We start from the raw sequence: 16,028 nt of genomic DNA, 5'->3' as shown, positions 1-16,028 counted from the left end.
CTAATTTGGTGATGCCCCATCACAGATACCAATTTCGATGTTTCCAAATAGTCCAAGTTCCTATAGAATTATAACAGAGTTGTTCGGATTTGATTATTTAACCAAGGATTCGGCGCTCACCCACCAATCATGAAAGCAACCATCATCAATTCTTAGGAATAGAGTCTGTAAGCCAAACTTTTGCAGCAATAGAAACCAAAATTCCTGTGAGAAGGAACAAGCACGGAGCAAGTGATTACCCGATTCCTCCTCTTAATCACACAGTGGACGTCAAGAAGGGCAGGGTAGGCCTCGCCATGCTAAATGATAGCGGTCCGCAGTCCAACATCTGAGCCAACAACCACATGAAAACAAACATTTCACGTTCTTCCATGACTTCCAACTTCTCTCCACATTTCACGTTCTTCCATGACTTCCAACGTCTCTCCCATGGTCGTTCATAGGACGACTTGCAGAACATTTGCGGGAAGTCGAGAGGCACGCCAGATGTAGTTCTCTACTTCATGCTGCAAAATCACCTCACCAAGCACGTCCAGAGCTCGTAAACGTCCCAGAGCTTTGTAAGTGCCTCTTGGACAGTCCTCTTACTAGCTCTCCGGTTTGATACATGACAAAACAGATGCGGTGCAAGATCAGCGACACACTGCCCTTGAGAGAAATTTGAACTGGCGTATGGCGGTGAAACCATTCCCAGAAAAACTCATGACCACAAATGCAAATCGTCAGATATCGTCCCTTGAACATCCTGTATATTACGATCAACGTAAAAACAAATCCTAAGAAATGATCATTGCATGAAGTAGCGCTACTTCAATCTTGCAAGTAGCAACTAATCTGCAGTGCAGAACAAGCCCATGATGCTACCAATATGTGCACCGATCCATTCACAGAAAGAAATGAGCTTCAAGCATGGCAAGAGATATGCAGCATAAATACATAATTCAACAGTTTTGACCAGCAAGTCTTAATAACGAATGCCATTCATCCAGGGAAGGATATTTAAGAAAATATAGAATTGAAGCTAAGGTAAAAAAACAGTTGCAGTTATAGAGGCGAACATCCTGTCTTCATAGTCTGGCTAAGGCTTTCAACAGAGCCATGATCACGCATTACAGATATACTGGACCACCAGTGAAGGAATAGTGTGACGAAACCGGCGCACCAGGTCCACTAACCCTTGCAGAGACAGGCCTGATGCTCGTTTCAGCATAAGCAGGGTTAGTCTCATAACCAGCTGTAAGGTAGGCTGAATGAGGGGGGTCCACAGCACGGTTAACAAGTCGATCGGAACGGTAGAGTTCCTCCACACGATCAGCTCTAGTGGTGATCCCCACACGATCAGCATGAGCAGCAATTTCCCCTGGATGGTACAGCTCCTCCACATGAGCACCACGAGTCTGGTAGAGATCATCCAAGCGGTCTGCTCGAGCAGATGCCTCCCCTGGCAGTGCTGTGTGATCCCTAATGATTGGATCTCTAGTGGTTACATCAGCCACAGTTCTGTCTGCATATCTGAAAGTAAAGAATTTTAATTACTCAAGAGCATATCATATACTTCTAGTCAGCATATACAATGCGTTTTGTAAACCATAACACCATGTAAAATTTTGAAGCCTCACTTCCAACACACCATGACACACATAGTGCAAGTATCATATAACCTAGATGATACATTGACAACTGAATAACTGATAGAACATTATGGTGTATGCAAACTGAAACAAAAAGAGAGTAAGTTGGTTCATAACTTACCGCTCAGGCACCAGATTCTCAACAGACCGATAGTATGAATCACCAGATGGAGCCAAAGTGCGATAATATGCAGCGGGGACATGTCGAAGCTCTGGCACAGTATGCCCATGGTGATGATCTAGGGCCAGCGGAACATAGCGAGGCTCTAGAACAAGAGGAATGTGCCGAGGCTCAGGTGCAAGTGCTGGTGGTTGATAATATCTGTGGTGATCACCCTGAACTGGAGCAAAGCGTGGTGCCCTATATGGACCCTCAAGAGGAACATGTCTAACTGCAGGGCGCCTTTCCTCATCAAACCGTTGCTGACGCACTTCTTCAATAGGCAACCTTTCTTCAAAATGATGATATGGCTTCCTTCGTTCTTCATAGTGGCGGCTTTCTTCAAGGTGATTATTTGGAACAGATTGTGGTGCACTAACAGGCTTAAACAGCAAAAGTAACCTTTGGACCTGCATAATATCACATATTCATAGTATTATACAGGATATAAACTAGCATTATGTTTGAAATCCCTGGACCACTATTTAAATAATATTTGTAGCATGAGTTCAAAACACTCACTTGTCTTGCGGTGAGCTCTGGGTCAAATTTGCTCCTTGCACTATAATTTTCCTTGATAGCTTGCTTGAGACTACTCTCAGGGAGAGGACGGCAATCTTTATCAATCTTAAACTTAACCTGCATTACACATATAACATAGTTTTTAATACAAGAATAATGATGAATATTCAACAGAATGATCTTTTAAGGAGCCCTCTTTAGAACATCTTCCGCTTTAGCTTCTCCATATGAAAAAGAGGCAACTACTGCCAAGCACTAAGACTATCCGCAGTCTTGTGGGGAAGCGGAAGCTGGGATTGAACTAAGAAACCCTATGAGTTGGCTTTTACAAAAGCTGAAGGTAGGCCAAAGTGGGGACAACATCGCTCTTGATCATGGAAACTCTAAAAGGAAAAATTTAAAGATGCCACAGCCAAGCATCCAATTCTGCGTCAAAAGGTTTATAGCTTCATGTTAATGAAGTCAACTAAATACCAATACATATCTAGGGATTGAAACCCCGCTTGCAAGTTAGGTGTGCTTTCAAAACTCACCTACATCTCAATCCCTTACAGTCCAGCAATTGCAAATTTCAGGCATTTTCAAATTCCCCCTAATACCCATTGATTAAACACAGTGGCATCCACATACCCAACCTTTGTCTCCTTACTTTGACTTGCCAAGACAAGCTAGCCAACAAGTTTCTCCGAGTTCGCCGCAGCCTTGGCCAAAATTCACTCATGTTCTCCAAATCCAAGCACTGCCACTGTCCAATACAAGGTGGGGTTCTATAGTATACAAGGCTGTGAACCAAGGAAGCTTCCCTTTATCCTTTCTCTTTGTGCTCAGAGGCGGACCCACCCATAGGGCAAGGTCGGGCGGCCGCCCTACCACCCCTCCAGCGGGGGCAGTACCCCGGCCCTCGGGGACCAGAGTGAGACTGTCGAGCGTTCGACTGTCCGAGGTTGAAGACAGGAGCTGCAGCAGGCTAGCTGCACGAGCAAAAGGGGTGAGGGGCAAACTGGGCCGTCCTAGAGCTCGGGAAGGGGACAGAAGTGTTATGGGTGGCCAAGGGCTAGCCCATCTACCTCTCACGTCAGGAGATAAAGATCAGGAGAGAGATCAGGTTGTTCCTTAAGGGTCAAGTCTCGTCATCTATGTAAGGATAGGAATGGGACAGTATTTACTTTCAATCAAGCAATGTAGAGGAATTAATCCAAAGTTCCCCAATAGTCTAGTCTCCCTCCAAGCCGATTTAGCCTGGCAGTGTACCCCTATGATCTAGGATCATAACACCTCTGCTATTCTCCACTCATGACCTCATGTTCACACCTGGAGAATCTCTTACACGTCCCGATAATACGTGGGATGATCTGAGTAATGGTGAACTTTCAATCAAGCAATGAAGAGGAATTAATCCAAAGTTCCCCAATAGTCTAGTCTCCCTCCAAGCCGATTTAGCCTGGCAGTGTACCCCTATGATCTAGGATCATAACACCTCTGCTATTCTCCACTCATGTTCACACCTGGAGAATCTCTTACACGTCCCGATAATACGTGGGATGATCCGAGTAATGGTGAAAGCTACACGATAGCAATATTTCTCGGTCAGCGGGCATGGAGGAAATATGGAATGGCATACTGCAGGTGCTAGACCATAAGGACTTAAGACAGCTCGGTAATTTCCCCCAAAAAAACTTGAAAAGCCTTTGGCCCGCTTTACAATCTTACTCATGGCAACCTTCCAATCATCAAATTAGGAATGCAAAAAAACAAGTTGGTATGAGCATTATTGTGTAAAAAAACTAAGTATTGCATAATGGTTCTCAAACTAAAAAAAGAGTTCCAGTTTGAATTGAGTAAAAGTGGTTACCGTATGGACATGACCAAGAAGTGGAATTCAAAATCTGATTTTTTTGTCTAAAATCTAGTGAAAAGCAACCAAGCTGAAAAATAAACTTCTCATATTCAAGCAGTTTTGAAAATTATTAAGGGCCAAATTACCAAAAAGCCAGTTAGTATTAAAGATGAATTACTAGCATTCAACCATATAACATACCGACTCAACTATCATATCCCAACATATTCAATTCCATTGATGATTGCTCAAGAATTCAATTCATATTTTAGGTGCCTACAATCAGATTTCAGGTTGTTAGGATGATAGTTTTTTGGGTTCATCCTACCACTATCATACAGCCTACCTAGGATCTTGATCCTAACAATGTTGTGTTCACCAACAACTACATTCCAATGTCCGCTAACATTACTAGTGGTTGATGTCACTAAAGATGCTAAGTTGGCATGAACATTGGAATCATATTTGAAAGGTAGCTAATTTCTGAGGCCTTGTTATAAGGAATTAGCTGCCTTACCAAAATGACTCGACCATTAGCATGTTGTCACCCAAAAATGAGTTGACACCAAATATACCTATAAAAAGACCCCTCCCAAGCATCCAAAAAAGAGTTTACACCAGATACGTATCAACCCCTCTTTATAAGTTGCTCGTAAGGGCATATGCATCAATACTAGACTAGGACAATATGTAAACTCCAAAAAAGCATCAACAGGCTAATGTCTATCAGCATAAGGCAATGATGTTAATAAACTGAAAGCTCCTAACATGTTTAAAATGGGATACATCAATGCTAAAAGCTGTCGTATCTACAGACAATCAAAATACATTAATTCACGGTGCAGATACCACTGGCATGAGGTTAAAATAACCCAAAAGAAGAATGAAGGTGGGCTAGCTCATATTGGGTACAATTATCCAAAAAAGCTTAAAAGAATGCACAAAGTATGATAGCCTTCTATTTTTGGTACAATAAACGACAAAATGAGAAAAACTAGAGAGAGAGAGAAAATCCACAGCCTTCATCAATTGAAAAAAAAAAGAATAGCCCAAAATATCTCTATCTCTACAACTAGAGCATTTTGATCCAATGCAGAAAAGCTAAACATAAAAGACACGGAAACTCACTAGTTGGAAACAGCAAAGCAATAAAGGCCTTGCTCAATTCTCGATTAAAAAACCTGACAGCCTAGAGAGGTACAAGGGGCACTAAATTCAAAAGGGGAGGAATTATATATATATATATATATATATATATATATATATATATATATATATATATATATATATATACAGAGAGAGAGAGAGAGAGAGATAATATTGCCATCAGATTGGCAGAACCAAGTGTTATTTGATAATGGCCAGGCAGAACCACAATTAACTCCTGTAACTACATACACCAGGCACACAACAATTTTTCTCAATGTATATGGACATGAGTGCATAGCAACATACTATTTTTAATAAATAGTGAAATCCGTCTATGACATTTAAAAACACCTATTTTTCTAATAAGGGTACACACCTCTCACTACTGCCATTTCTAAAGCTTTACCAGCACAGATTTAGAACTAAATTTACCAATACCTATAATCCATACATGTCATAGCCCCAGCAGAACAACATATCTATTCATGTCCACTATTCTTTAAACCACATGTGAACCCTATTCTCACACGTTCCTCCCACATACAACCGATCAAAACAAAATACATGGCCTGACTACTGCATTTGGTGCAAACGAATCGATGAAATGGAAGAGCAGAATTACCTGTGCAGGGAACTTGCCATTAAATGCATCGTGGACAAGGTTCAGCCCACCATGTGATGCTGCCTTGTACACACCATACAGAAGCTTCAAGTCAAAATCATACAGGAACAGCTTCACCCCTGGCCTTATCTTCTTGACCATTTCAATCTTCCCACTGGGCATCCCGAACAAGCGGTTCTGGTAGCACTCCTTCTTAGTCTTTGCATTGCACATGAATATAAACCCTGCAACCTTACGGTCACCCCTTTCTTCCTTCTTGCCCACAGACTTCTTCCCCTTCTCCTTTCCCTTACTTCCTCCATCCTCCACAACCTCCTTCCCCTTGCCACTCCTAGACCCCCTTCTTCTGCTCTTCATCCTGCCATCACCCCCGCTATTACCAGCACCCTCGCCCTCGCCCTTGCTGGCAGAAATTGCCACTGCAGCATCAGCATTAGCATGAGCTGGTTTTGGCTTTGGCTTTGGCTTTGGTGACGAAGCTGATGCTTCAGCAGTGGCTGGCATTGGTGCAGGCACTGAACCTTCAGCATCAGTGGCTGGCTTCTGCGTCTGTGCCACAGCTGATGCCTCAGCAAAAGTGGCTGACTTTGGCGTTTGCACCACAGGTGATGCATCAGCAACATTGGATGGCTGTGTTTGCACCACAGGTGATGCCTCAGCAGCAACATTGGATGGCTGCTTTTGCACCACAGGTGACACCTCAGCAACATTGGATGGCTGCAGTAAAACCGCCGATGCAGATGCATTGCCATCACCAGTGCCTGCGCCTAAGGGGGCGACCTCGTCAACAGCTGCGGCAGCGACCGCTGGCTTCTCGCGGTTGGCCTTGACCATCTTCAGCTTCTTAAACTTCGAGGCCTTGACCGACCCAGGGGTGGACGGATTCGCCTTGGATGGCCGGGCTGCCGCGTCGGCAGAGGTCGCCGTGGCCTTGGCAACGCCGTTGGGCTTCTTCACCATGGCCGCTGCTCGGTGCAGATTTGTGGAGGAAACGAGAAGTATTACCACAAAAGCAGAATTGGATCCACCACAACCGAGTAATCGACAGTTATTGCGCACGGGTGGATCGATCGCACAGCATATAAACGAATTTTTCGGGGAGGGGGTCCACGATTTTATCGGATCAGAGAAGAACAAGAATTTTAGGGCAATCAATCGTGCTCCTAACAAGGGATTTTTGGGGGGGGGAAATTCTACGATTCTAACCGATTCGAGAGAAGTATTCGGGAAAAACCTAAGTTATGGTCGACTCTACCTATGCGGAGCGGCCGAAGAAGGGGGCGACATACCTGGAGGTGGAGTGGCCGCGATAGTCAGGGGAAAGGAGGATTTTTTCTGACCCGGACTTGCGAGCCAGGGAGCGGCGTTTGTAGAGAACTGCGCAGACAAGTGTTCTCTTCGGGCCAAACTGGCCGGAAGAGGATAGAGCATGAGTCATATGGTTGGAAAAAGTGAGAGAAAAGACCGGATTAATCTGGTTTGGAAGCGAGCTCTATATATATATATATATATATATATATATATATATATATATATATATATATATATATATATATATATATATATATATATATATATATATATATATATATATATCTATATATATATATATATATATATATCTATATATATATATATATATATATATATATATATATATATATATATATATATATATATATATATATAGAACTACTATCCTGTAGCTGGCTACAGAATAACTTATTCTGTAGCCACTTTGAGTTATGATAATTACTATGTTAATTTATGAGATTATAGTAACTCCTTACTAAGTTGTTTAATATAATGTTATGGTAAATATCCCCATGTGTTATAGTAACCCAACTATCGTAAATATGTATTGACATTATGGTAAATTAATATATAAAATTATAGTAAATGGAGGTGGCTACAGAATAACTTATTTTATAGCCGGCTACTGAATAGCCTCTCCCTATATATATATATATATATATATATATATATATATATATATATATATATATATATATATATATATATATAGCCATTGTTGTCTGTGCTTCACTGCGGGTGATGTGTTTGGTATAGAAAAAATCTTGAGAAATATGGCTCATATGTCTAATATATTTTTCTCATCGTGTTGGTACAGAAGATTGGTCTCAATACTGTAAACGAATATAGAGGTTGGTTGTCATTATATGGTGCCTATTCTAGACCAGCAAATCAATAACATGCTAGTAGAAAAAAGTATTTGATAGAGTTGGGCTCAAGCAACTAACACACTTAGATTTAAAGCACAACATTGGCTATAATTACATTATAGGTGGAAATAAGGAAAACTACAACACAAGTAATTCTTCTAACGCAAGGGTTTATAAAATAGTGAATTAGAATCTACTCCCCTTAGACGAAACTATAACACATTTCGTAAATCTGAAATTACACAAAAGATTACACGGTGTCGAACACTAAATTACACTAGGATTTAAAGTTGCATGGTTAAAAGTAACATAGCACAACCAAAGCTTTTCTAAGCATTCCCTTCCTGGTCGAGCTAGGCACAATGCCTGAGACTTGACATCCACCCAGGCTTTTCTAAGTATTCCCTACTACCTAAGGCTAACTTTTTCTAGGTGTTCTTCTTTTCTTTCCTTCTTTGTACACAATACGCGCCAAACTTTGTATGAAGTGAGATCGCAACATACATGTTTCCTCCGAAACCACCTCCTCTTATTTACTTTGAGAGAATACTATTTCATCAACCCGTTGTGGATTTCTCGTTCAAACACCCGAATATTTATATCAAAAGTGGTATAGCGGTGTAACTTGGTAAAGGTACTTGGTCAACAACCTCGGTACCAGCACGTGGCGAGCAGCGTCACCATGTGGCAGCTGTTCCACAGGGAGCCCCCGGTTTCATCACGACACCATAAGCTACTAACCAGGCAACTACTACCAACTTCATGGCCGAAAGACGGTGGGGTCATAGACCACAGAATGAGGAGAGTATTGCAAAGGAAGATTCAAACAGCAAGGGTTCCCTTCACAACAAGGGACAATGAATTCAAATCTAGCGGCAGATTTGATTTAAAGAGATTCAAGTGTTCTACTGGGATATCCACAATTAATCGATACAGCGTCCTATATTATCCAATCACGACTGGTTTACTGATATCTGGATAGCAACTTCTCTTGTAACCCACCTACCATCGCCCTTGAAAACTCTAAGCACGTTTAACGAGAATTAAGTAGATGGACATAATAAATATAGGGAAATAAACCAAATGCATATTCAAACGATCTTATACAGGTATATCATACAGGCATTCAGTCTCCCATTCACGACACGGCATTCACCTTCCTTACGATGGACGATCTCAACAGTACAGACGAAAACAACGGCAAGAGTACAATACCGAAAGACAGCAAAGAACAACACTACTGCTACGGGTACAACATCTCAAGGCAACTAGTCTACTTGGAACTACGCATCTTCATTCTCGGGCTTGGCGGATTCTTCAACCGCCTTGGCTATGGATCTACATCTTGTCTTGGCGATGGCTGAGTGAGAGGAATTAAGGGCTCTACTTCTGACACTTCCGAAGGTGGAGGTGCTGGCGGCACTGCAACACCGGTCCTCCTTCTTTCAGGCGGGTGGACAGGGATCCCTTCCAAGATCAGGGCATCCTGCCTTTCAGCAGCCAGCGTCCTCTATTTGGCCCTGGTGATAAGATAGGCCTCCCGTAGCTGATGGACATGTCGATCTTCAGCCTCCTTTAGAGCTTCGGACATGGTAGTCTCCTGGCTCTCAGCAGCTGCAGCACTAGCATGTGCCTCGGCGAGCTGCACCTGGAGGATTCGGGTGAAGATCTTAGCTTCCTCCGCCCGCCGAAGGCAGATCCTCAGTTCCAAGGCTTGCCGGGCATACTGCTCATCTAGGGCAAGAAGGTACGCGGTCAAATGCACCACGGTAGGACTATCCTCTTACGCATCCCGCCCTTGCAAAGCCTCCATGCGAGCCCTCCATGCCCTCCGATTTTGGTCCAAAGGTGGAAAGAACCGCATGGGGGTACCAGCAATGGGCTCCTCATAGATCTAGCAGAGGTACCGCAAGGCTTTGCGGGCCACAACCTAGTATGTGTCGATAAAGCTAAACCTAGTTGTGGTCACACTCTAGGCTCAGTGAGGTCGGGGAACTCCACACTCTTCTCAATGTAGACGGTAACCTCACACCGCTCGGTGCCTTGCTTTTCATACTCACGGCCCTCATACTCAGGACGATCTTTAACTCTGAGCTTTTGTAGGGTGGCATGCAGGATTCTATGAAAACCCTCAACGTTCAGGCAATAACTACTAACCTAGGCTCCTGCCATTTCCGATGGTGGTTGTGATGAAGGCTGAGCGAAAAGCTGGCTCAAAGGAAAAGCTAAGTGAGCTAAAGTGCGTCGAGTGGTGGTACCAATGGCTAAGTCAGGCTTTGCTTATAAAGGCGGAGCGGTCTATGGTCCTGACACGGTTCACTAGGGTTCCCGCGTGGGATCACTACGAATGAAGCAACCAAATTCTGCACGTTCGAGGTGAGCGACGTGCGGTGCCATTACTGAGTAGTATGACTGCAAGGCAAGGGTCCGATAAGAGCACAAAAAAGGGGTACGAGGAGACGTGGGTCACTATAGGCATGAACCATGGGCGAACGCGGAGGATGAAGCCACATCGCAGACCTAACTCTAGAACAGGAACGAGTAGGTCATGCACAATACAACACGTATGACACCTATGGATGGCGTATCTGCCAGCAATGCGGCACTATAATGCACAAATAGGATATGCATGAATGCACGTCCTATACGTCCTTTCACTGTTGCCAACATATAGGGAACCGTTCTCAGCTTTTTGGCACATCATTCTCTCCCTGTTGGCGACCAACCCCAACCATTGACCACCTCGAGAGCAACGTGCACACAAACCAAGCCATGTCTTAGATGCATGGATGCATGTGTAAGTACAAATGTCCCTACATGGTTGATGAATCGTTTTTATCTGATGGTAAGGAGGAGAGGCATTAAATGTGTCCACCTGCCCGACTTGTTTTTATCTGATGGTAGCATGGAGGGGAGGCATTAAATGTGTCCACCTACATAGGTGAAGATGTCAAGCGCTTTTAAATTTACTGAGTGAATTTCTGGATAGCTTAGGGAATGGCCTCAGACACTGCTCGTCTTGTGCGAGTAAAAATCCTGTCGCTTTCCTTTTATTGTTCTCTACGGCAGACTAAATGGTGGACTGCACCAGACCCAATGACCGCTCCTCCATTACAAAAGGCCTAGCCTAGCCACTTGGTACCACCACTTAGTGAGTCTCAGCTCACCTAGCCTTTCTCCTGAGCAAGCTTCTCGCTCGATCCTTCCTTGTAACCATCATCCAACAAGGATGGTAGGAGCCTGGGTTAGCAGCTGTTGCCTGAATACTGAGGGTTTTCCCAAAATCCTGTATGCCACCTTGCAAAAACTCAGAGTCAAGGATCACCCCGAATATGAGGGTCATGAGTATGAGAAACATGGTACTGAGCGATGTGAGGTCACCGTCTACATTGGGAAGAGTGAGGAGTTCCTCGATATCACTGAAGCCTGGAATGTGACCGCAAACGGGTTTCACTTCGTCGACACCTACCAAGTTATGGCCTACAAAGCCTTGTGGCATCTTTGCCAGATCTATGAAGAGTCAATTGCTCGTACCCCCATGAAGTTCTTTTCACCTTTGGAAAAGAATCAGCGGGTATGGAGGGCTCACATAGAGGCTTTGAAAGGGCGGGACGTGCAAGAAGACAGCCCAACTGTGGTACATCTGGCCACGTATTTGATTGCTCTGGATGAGCAGCATGACCAGTAGGCCTCAGAGCTGAGGAAGTTCCTCCGCCAAGCTGAGGAAGCCGAGATCTTCTCTAGGATGCTCGAAGTGCAACTCGCTGAGGCGCACGCCAATGTGGCAGCCACAGAAAGTCATGAGACTGCCATGGCAAAAGCCCTGAAGGAGGCTGAAGATCGGCACACCCAGCAGCTGGAGGATGCTTATCTGGTCACAAGGGCCAAGCGTAGGACACTTGACATAGAAAGGCAGGAACCCTTGGTCTTGGAGGGAATCCCTGTCCACCCACCGGAAAGAAGGAGAACTGGTGTTGCAGTACCACCAGCACCTCCACCCTCGAAGGTATCAGAAGTAGAGTCCTTGCTTCCCCTCACTCAGGCACCACCACAAGAGGAGATAGATCCTTAGCCTGTGTAGAAGAAGAACCAACCGAGGCTAGGAATGAAGTCGTTTGGTCCGACGAAGTAGATGAGTTGTCCTAGGGGACATGTACCCGTAGTTAGTAGTGCTTTTCATTACTATCCTCTAGTGTTGTAGTCTTTCCATTGTATTTCAGCCTTAGGTGTTAAGAACCGTCGGGTCGTAGGAGCCAAACGATGTGTTGAGAATGGGAGAGGGAGTGCCTGTATGTTGTACTCTTATAAGGGCGTTTTGGACATGCATTTTGCTTTATCCGTTGTGTTTGTTATGTCGATTTACCCTTAGACCTCGTTAGACTTGCTTAGGGTTCTCGAGGCAAAAAATAAACGGGTTACAAGAAAAGCAACCATTCAGATGTAAGCAGACCAGCTATGATTGGAAATGAATCGCAAAGGAGGTAACAAATTAAAGCTGCCTTTACACAAATTAAAGACCTCCCACTAACATAGTGTAGGCTTTCATTTTCAAGTTGTATGTTTGACCTAAGACCGCATGCAAATTAAAGCCACGCGCATCGCCAGTGGCCACTCACCCGCGCTCCTTTTCTCATACACTGGTGTCATCCTCTCAGCGCCACGCTGCTGTCTCTTCTACACCACCACCCACCGCACATCGCACCACCGCCCCACGACACCGCTCATGATGTCATCTCCATTGGGCCGATGCGGCCGTTGCTGTCCCCCACAAACCTAATTCCCTCAGCCCCTAATGCTGCTCAATGCCACCGATAATGGTGCGCACCCACCCTCTAAACCCATCGTCAATCGCCTATAAAATGCCTCCCCCAGCCCCCCTTCACAACAAGACACTCCACACTCGACACTAATCACCCGCATCAGCCCCCTATTCAAATGCCAACCTATTTCAACATTTTAAGAAGAAGCCTGAGATAAGTGCTACAAGCTGGAGACTATCGAAGAAAACATCAAGCAGGAGCCGGAGTACATTGTTAGAAGCAAGAAGCCGACACTCTCAAGATGTGCTTAGATGAAGATGAGCTCACCATGACCATCTTTGCTATCCTAATTCCTACTATGGTGGCATCAATCATACTGTATATCCTTGTAATGCGCCCGCTACCCTACAAGAGGCCCTGAGATAGTTGTTGAAATAAGAAGAGCTGAATAAATATTCAAGCTTTGCGGATTTATTCAAATTTTGAGGGCATAAGGCCTATCCACAACTTGACTACACATGATTAAGTTATTTCTTACATTCACCAAATAAATAGCGGCGCAATTCCTATACCAGCTATATTGTGATGCAAGGTTGTTTGCAATTGTCATTGTGGTTAAGTTTTTACGTACCTAGCATAGTGGTAGTGCTGGGTATCCATGTGAGTTCCTTGTCAGTAATAATTAAATAAAGTTCGTACAGGCTACACTTTAACTGCATTTCTGTTTTGAAACCAAGGATTATAATTCCGGTATATTGAGGTCAGGCATTCTTGTCATGCTTCTTGGGCTTGGGCAACACGCATACATGTTTCAGGAAGTCTCATCAGGCACAAAAGCAAGTCTAAAACTCTGATGTAGATCTAAAAAATATAAGATTCTTTTTTTTCACGATCGCGCATAGGCACATTTTTCATTAAAGGAAAGAAGATTTACAACAAATGGTCTTAGTAAGCCAAGGCTTACCAAAACCAGAATGATCCCTGTAACGTTTCACAGGGATCAAGAATTCATAATTAGGCAATTACATACAAACAATTCACGACCAAGACCAAGACCACTATCAACTCTAAGAGAAGCAACGGACGTAGCAGCACAGCTAGCCACTGAAGGCGACACCTCTAGGCAACTGAGATCTCTATGCATCTCCCCAATTGAAGCTAGCATCTCATTGACATCCAAAGGTGATGGAGCAGGAGCACCAAAGCATCCGATAATTGAGGCAGCGACATGGGCTTTTCTTCTTTTCTTTGTTTGTTTTTTTCCACACCGGTAAAACCATTACTGCAGCAATGAAATTACAAGAAGTTTTCTTTTCTTTGTTTGTTTAGGAAAATACCAATGCAGTTCTCTCACAGAGATGATTGGCATGCATATCTTTTCCACCTCCTGATTTTCTCACATCCCTAGAAACAGTTTAAATAATTAGGTAAATAGATCAAGTGACCATAGTTGCAGGTATAGATGCCGGTTGAGTAGCTGATGAGTGCTCATGCCATAAGAATGTGATAATGTGGCCAAGCCATGCCGACAGAAACTGTGGGCAACATGAAGTGTCTTTATATTATATAAGATGACTTATAATGAGAAAACGATGTGTACCTTCCATGGTTTAATGGCCACATCACCTGTCTTCCATAAGAATGGCCTTCAAACCCAGCAGTTCCTGATAACTGGATAATGAATTCCTTCCCTAACTCCTGTATTATCATGGCTAGCTGTTTGTTGAATTCGGTGTATACATTGTCCATGATATACACATTGTTGATTAAAATACATAATTTGGAGCTTTAAGGGGATTCAATAAATAAAAAAAGGTTAAATATAAATAATATTACTCACCATGGAAAATAGTCACTTCGAATGCCCAAAGTTGCAGCTAGCAATATGTCAGTGATCCACGGGGTTAGTGTCCTCAATGGCTTCCGGTCAGATTCATTTTCTGGAGAATTATTAGATTTCTTATCTGTGGAATCACTAGATGTTGCCTGATCAGATGTGCTGCTACATTCAGCTTCACTATGTTGGTGCTCAACTTTGAATATTAGCCTATTGTAGTGAGTCAAGACTCTAAGAATTTCTCCACAGGCTAAGGCCCACTGCTCTGAGTACTCTTGCTGTGGTGAAAATTGTTAATGAGAAACAATATAGAATTGTGAAACTCAAAGTCAACATAAAGAGAACTGGAACTAACCACGATAGTAATGGCCTCACCTCAGAAGTATGGCTAAATAAAGAGATGAAGGAGCCGAATGGGGGACCATGCCTATCATAGCACAGCGTCCCATCTATGATGTGTGAAAGAATTGGATGTACAACTGCATGACCATGCTCCGGATGATGAAGAACAAAAGCTGCTGTACAATGCAAGTAAAAGCAATATGTCAAATTCTTTCTTGGATTTCCAGGCAATTGTCCATAAGAAGTTTGTATTACCCAACACTTCATCTACCAAGCGACTTTCTTTTGATGCATGCATGGACGAACTTTTCCTTCGGTAGATGCTGCTTCAATTTCTCAAACATCTACACGTGGAGAAGAATCATAAGTTTCTTACACTGTTTTGTATACAGGCACCAAATTTCAGTAAAAAGAATGCAGTATTTAGTCAATGCACTAGACAAACAAGTTCACGAAATTGCATATACTGAGCACCTAGCTATACTCATAGCTCCACTCTCTACAGTCTATCACCAAGTTACTGTAAAAAAATGTTTTTAGTAAAAAATGGTTTATATTATTTCCCAGCTCATGGCGAAGAACACTCTAGGAGTAGAACTGAGCATCATGTTGGCATGGATGTATGTCTTGTAAAATTTCACCAAGAACTAGATGCTATGAATTTCGTACTAACCACTTGTTCATCCAGACAATTTATTAAATTTGCAAAGATTGCAGCAACTTGTACAGAACAAAATCGGACAAATGGTACTACACCTACTCACTTGGTGTTGCACAAGCACTTGCTGCCTGCAGGTTTAAGCATGTTGTGGATGCTCTTGACTGTGAAAGATTCCCCTCGCACTTGTAGAACTCCAGCTCCTTGTTCAGAATCTTCTATGGAACCTAAGATACCACGAGTACATGAAACACAGTTTCCATGTGATGTATTATTGAAACCTACCAAAAGTATTTTTGACACAAATACATGGACTTTTATTCCGTT

The 16,028-nt window shown here is 43.3% G+C and overlaps 1 protein-coding gene and 1 long non-coding RNA gene across 3 annotated transcripts; both read right to left on the bottom strand.

Moving 5' to 3' along the window:
- Positions 1-883: 883 nt before the first annotated feature.
- Positions 884-7,372, bottom strand: LOC136527104 (uncharacterized). 2 transcript variants are annotated; one of them, XM_066519723.1, is made up of 5 exons: positions 7,211-7,372; positions 5,922-6,886; positions 2,314-2,430; positions 1,753-2,201; positions 884-1,512 (listed from the first exon to the last, which is right to left on the bottom strand). In XM_066519723.1, exons 1-5 carry the CDS (start codon positions 7,350-7,352, stop codon positions 1,110-1,112), a joined length of 2,076 nt encoding a protein of 691 aa, XP_066375820.1. In that variant the 5' UTR covers positions 7,353-7,372; the 3' UTR covers positions 884-1,109. The 2 variants fall into 2 exon arrangements, with proteins under 2 accessions (XP_066375820.1, XP_066375821.1); XM_066519724.1 differs by lacking the exon at positions 7,211-7,372 and having other exon boundaries at positions 5,922-7,148.
- A 7,338-nt stretch (positions 7,373-14,710) lies between these two features.
- Positions 14,711-15,391, bottom strand: LOC136526845 (uncharacterized). Its single transcript, XR_010776602.1, has 3 exons — positions 15,299-15,391; positions 15,077-15,219; positions 14,711-14,979 (listed from the first exon to the last, which is right to left on the bottom strand). It is a non-coding gene; the product is annotated as an uncharacterized lncRNA (long non-coding RNA).
- Between the last annotated feature and the right edge of the window lie 637 nt (positions 15,392-16,028).

The sequence above is a fragment of the Miscanthus floridulus genome, chromosome 19 (assembly GCF_019320115.1).
Source record: "Miscanthus floridulus cultivar M001 chromosome 19, ASM1932011v1, whole genome shotgun sequence".
NCBI lineage: Eukaryota > Viridiplantae > Streptophyta > Magnoliopsida > Poales > Poaceae > Miscanthus > Miscanthus floridulus.
The sequence above is the reverse complement of the archived record's forward strand: the minus strand, read 5'-3'. Positions and strand labels throughout refer to the sequence as shown.